Source organism: Dendropsophus ebraccatus, chromosome 5 (genome assembly GCF_027789765.1).
Source record: "Dendropsophus ebraccatus isolate aDenEbr1 chromosome 5, aDenEbr1.pat, whole genome shotgun sequence".
NCBI lineage: Eukaryota > Metazoa > Chordata > Amphibia > Anura > Hylidae > Dendropsophus > Dendropsophus ebraccatus.
The window spans coordinates 140,742,492-140,746,082 of NC_091458.1; the positions used below are offsets into that span (position 1 = coordinate 140,742,492).

At 44.2% G+C, this 3,591-nt stretch overlaps 1 protein-coding gene across 1 annotated transcript; it reads left to right on the forward strand.

The window, feature by feature from the left end:
- The first annotated feature begins 210 nt into the window (after window positions 1-210).
- Window positions 211-1,730, forward strand: LOC138793863 (uncharacterized). The gene is made up of 5 exons (XM_069972580.1): window positions 211-294; window positions 385-438; window positions 540-600; window positions 914-996; window positions 1,252-1,730. Exons 1-5 carry the CDS (start codon window positions 219-221, stop codon window positions 1,683-1,685), a joined length of 708 nt encoding a protein of 235 aa, XP_069828681.1. The 5' UTR covers window positions 211-218; the 3' UTR covers window positions 1,686-1,730.
- Window positions 1,731-3,591: the final 1,861 nt, after the last annotated feature.

Consider the following 3,591-nt stretch of genomic DNA (forward strand, 5'->3'; position numbering starts at 1 on the left):
TCTGTAGATAACAATCTCCTTCCTACATACATTGCTCATCCTTCCCTCCATGTTACTATGACAACAACGTGTACACAACTTCACAGTACAGATCAGGTGACTGATGACATCACAATGCTATATTAAGGAAAGCATTGTGATGTCATCATAGACGCTTTGTGACAGGTTCTATGCGCCCAGGATGGAGTCACTCTGTAGTTTGCAGCCGGTTGGAGAGGATGGAAATACAGAGAGTTCTGGTGTTTTTATCCATGTGTAGTTTGTACTTCGGGCAAGAGATGACGGAGTCATCAGGTAATGGCTTCATATTAAAGGAACTAAATGGACATTGTATTTCTGTAGCTGGGAAATGTATTTAATGTCGGTATTTTCCTTTCTTGACAGTGATCGGGGATGCGGGGATGGAGATTCCCATCAACTATAACGGAGGCCATAACAGTGAGTAGTTACTATCACAATGACGTTCATTATATACAAATATATATATTCCTAATAGTAATAAATAACATATAATAATAATTGTCTTTGTTTATTACCAGGCGGAGGTCTCATTGGTGGAGTTATAGGGGTGATTGTGGCCGTTGCTGTCACCATTTTCTGGTAAGTTCCTGCTCATTATATGTTTTGATAGTTATAGGGGGCTCTGGGGTTATGGGATCTCTTCTACAAAGCGAGACATGAAGCCTTGAGGGGGATGAAAAAGGAAAGATTTAGGAATTCTGGCTATTCCAGTGTAATATAGATATAATATAGAGCTGACATGTAGTTTACTATCAGAACTATAGGGGGCGCAGCAACTATTGCAGCCATTCACAGGCTATATACAGATAATAGGGGGAGGGTGATATATGAATACGTAAATGAATTGTGATATCTGTATAAGTTTATGTAAGGATTTTACTTTGTTTCACAGCGTGATATATTGGTGTCGGCGCAGACGTCATCGCCAGCAGCCAGAAAGTGCTGATTTACAAGAAGTGGTTGTCCTTATACCAGGTAATAATTACTATACCATAAAGGGGGAGGGGGGTCTAAGATCTAGATTCTAAATGGTGGCCATACACTTGTATTATAGAGAGTTGTATCGCTGTCATTTACCTCATACACTGTTATTTTTTATACTTTCACCCTTTCAATCTGTTAGTAGAATACTGGGTGCTGTTTATGGCGGCCTGTATTCTGTCTATGGAGCAGCAGGTATAGCTTCTCATAACACATGCGGATTATCATGTCTTCCCTTTTGCATTGCAGATGTTCCAGAGATCGTGATACCAGAGGACAAGCCGGAAGAGGAGATCAGTCATAAAGAAGAAATCCCTCAACAACATATAGGTATCCTCACAGTACTGAAAAAGACCACAGAGCAGACTGTAAGCCACATCAAGAACATCACTAAAAAAAGTAACGTTGTGGATGCCCAAGGACGCATTCGGGACCCTGTGCCTATAACCTTGCAGGAGAAAAAGAGAGAGATATTAAAAAAAAAACAACGATTCTGGAGATTCCGCTCCTGGCTAAAAATAAGAAAAGAGAAGACCAGGACCAGGAGTCAAATAAAGAGAGAGAGAGAAGAAAAAAGCAAGGAAGTCAGGCTGTGGTTAAACAGGAGGAGAGAGAGGATTAAAATAAAAGAAGAGAAAAACCTAAAGATACGCAGGAAGAGATCCTGGCTATGCTGCGGATAAGACCTGGACAGCAGCCATGGACTCGGCCTATTCCTAATACATGTACATACCATCAAATAAATTCTATACATGTAAATCTTGATGACTTCCTGACATTTCTTTACCTATCACACCCTTTGGGTGAGATCACTGTGATTTCTGCATTTATTACTGTTGTACTATTCTCTTAAGTGATCGGCACGTGTCCTCTGCTACCATATTAAATAGGGCGCCAATGATCCTATTTGTCTGCTACAGGTTACGCCCAGCATGTATCCCCTGGTGAAACCATCACTGTAGCGGATGAAAGAATGTAGGGAGGCAGCAATGGACTGGGGTAATTTAAGCCCACCAGAGAATTTGATTCTATTGGCGCACCCTGCATACACTAGTTATAACAACATTACATTTATCATTACTCTAGAGACTTTGCACAGTTCTCTGTATGTGAAGAGTGATGCCAGCTCATGGCTAGACACCACCAGCGTCGGGCTGGGCCACCGGAGGATACTCCAGGGGGCGCCCGCCTCCTGCACACTTGGTAGCTGAATCCCCAGACAGTGATACAGCTGCTGTCATCACCTGACTGGGCCCCAGCGTCGGACTTGGCCACCGGAGTATGCCTCGACTCTGCTGGCCTGCCGCTTCGTCTATGCTGGCATCTGACTGGGCCCCTCACTTACCCAGTTAGATGACAGCTCTGACTCCCAGGACCGGGCTGAACTGTTTCCCCTCTTTGGAACTGTATGCACTTGCACTACTGATGAGCACTTACAGTTCCTCCTTGGCCAGCACTGGGACTGACACAGCAAGAAGCAGAAACCATTGGCTTCCCGCTGTGTCAATCAATCTTTCCTGTGGCTGGAGGCAGCATTATGCCTCTGACCACAAGAGGCTGCGCTCAGGCGCTGGCCGTGCAGAACAGAAAGGCAGAGGCTGGTGAACTGCCACAGCCTGGACCAGGTGAGAATTGTTTAGTTTTTTTTTTTCTTTCTATTTTTACTTACAGATGGGGATAATTTCCTCTGCAGTGGCTCACAAACATTTGTTAAGGGGTGGGGGGGGGTGGGGGTGCTGCTAAACTTTTCAAGGGGAGCTACATTTCAGGGTGGAGGGTAAATACCAACTAGCTACATGGGGATACTCCCTAAAAGTGGGATATTACCTACTGGGGAGGGTTACTGCTGGTGGGGGTTACCTACATGAGGGATACTACATATTGGGGGCTACAGAGATGCCTAAGTACTATATGGGTGCACAGAGGGGGCTAATTACTATATGGGGACAGGAGAGGCCTAATTAATATATGGAGGCAAAGAGGGGCCTGACTACGACATGGGGGTGCAAAGAAGACCTAACTACTATATAGATGCAATGTGGTAGAAGACCGCACTCTGTAGGTCTGGTGGTGCTCGTGGTAGGAAAAATCCAATGACAGTGGAAAGATGAATCCCGGCACACACCAAATATTGAAATGCTTACTTTATTGGTGCAATACAAACAGGATGACGCGTTTCGTATCGGTAGCCTTCATTAGTTCCAGCTTCATCAGCTGATGAAGGCTGCTGAGACAAAACTCGTCCTCCTGCTTGTATTGCACCAATAATGTAAGCATTTCACTATTTGGTGTGTGCCGGGCTTAAACTTTCTAACTACTATATAGAGGCACAGAGCGGCCTGATCACTATATGCTGGAATGTAGGGGTCCTGTCTTCTGTATGGAGGCACAGAGGGGGCTTATCTACTATATAAGAGCACAGATAGGGGGCACTTTTTACTATGTGAGGGCATAAAGGGGTCCTAAACTCAACCCAACATACAGGAACAACAATAGGAAGAAGTAATTTTTGAACATTAGAACAAAGTAACAAGATAACTAAACAGATTCTCTGTCGTTGCTGTGGAAGAGCACAACTTTTTACACTAT

Coding starts and splice junctions, on each gene's coding strand:
- LOC138793863 (XM_069972580.1), top strand. CDS start 219: ATGGAAATACAGAGAGTTCTGGTGTTTTTATCCATGTGTAGTTTGTAC. Junction 295..384: donor AGAGATGACGGAGTCATCAG/GTAATGGCTTCA, acceptor CTTTCTTGACAG/TGATCGGGGATGCGGGGATG. Junction 439..539: donor CTATAACGGAGGCCATAACA/GTGAGTAGTTAC, acceptor GTTTATTACCAG/GCGGAGGTCTCATTGGTGGA.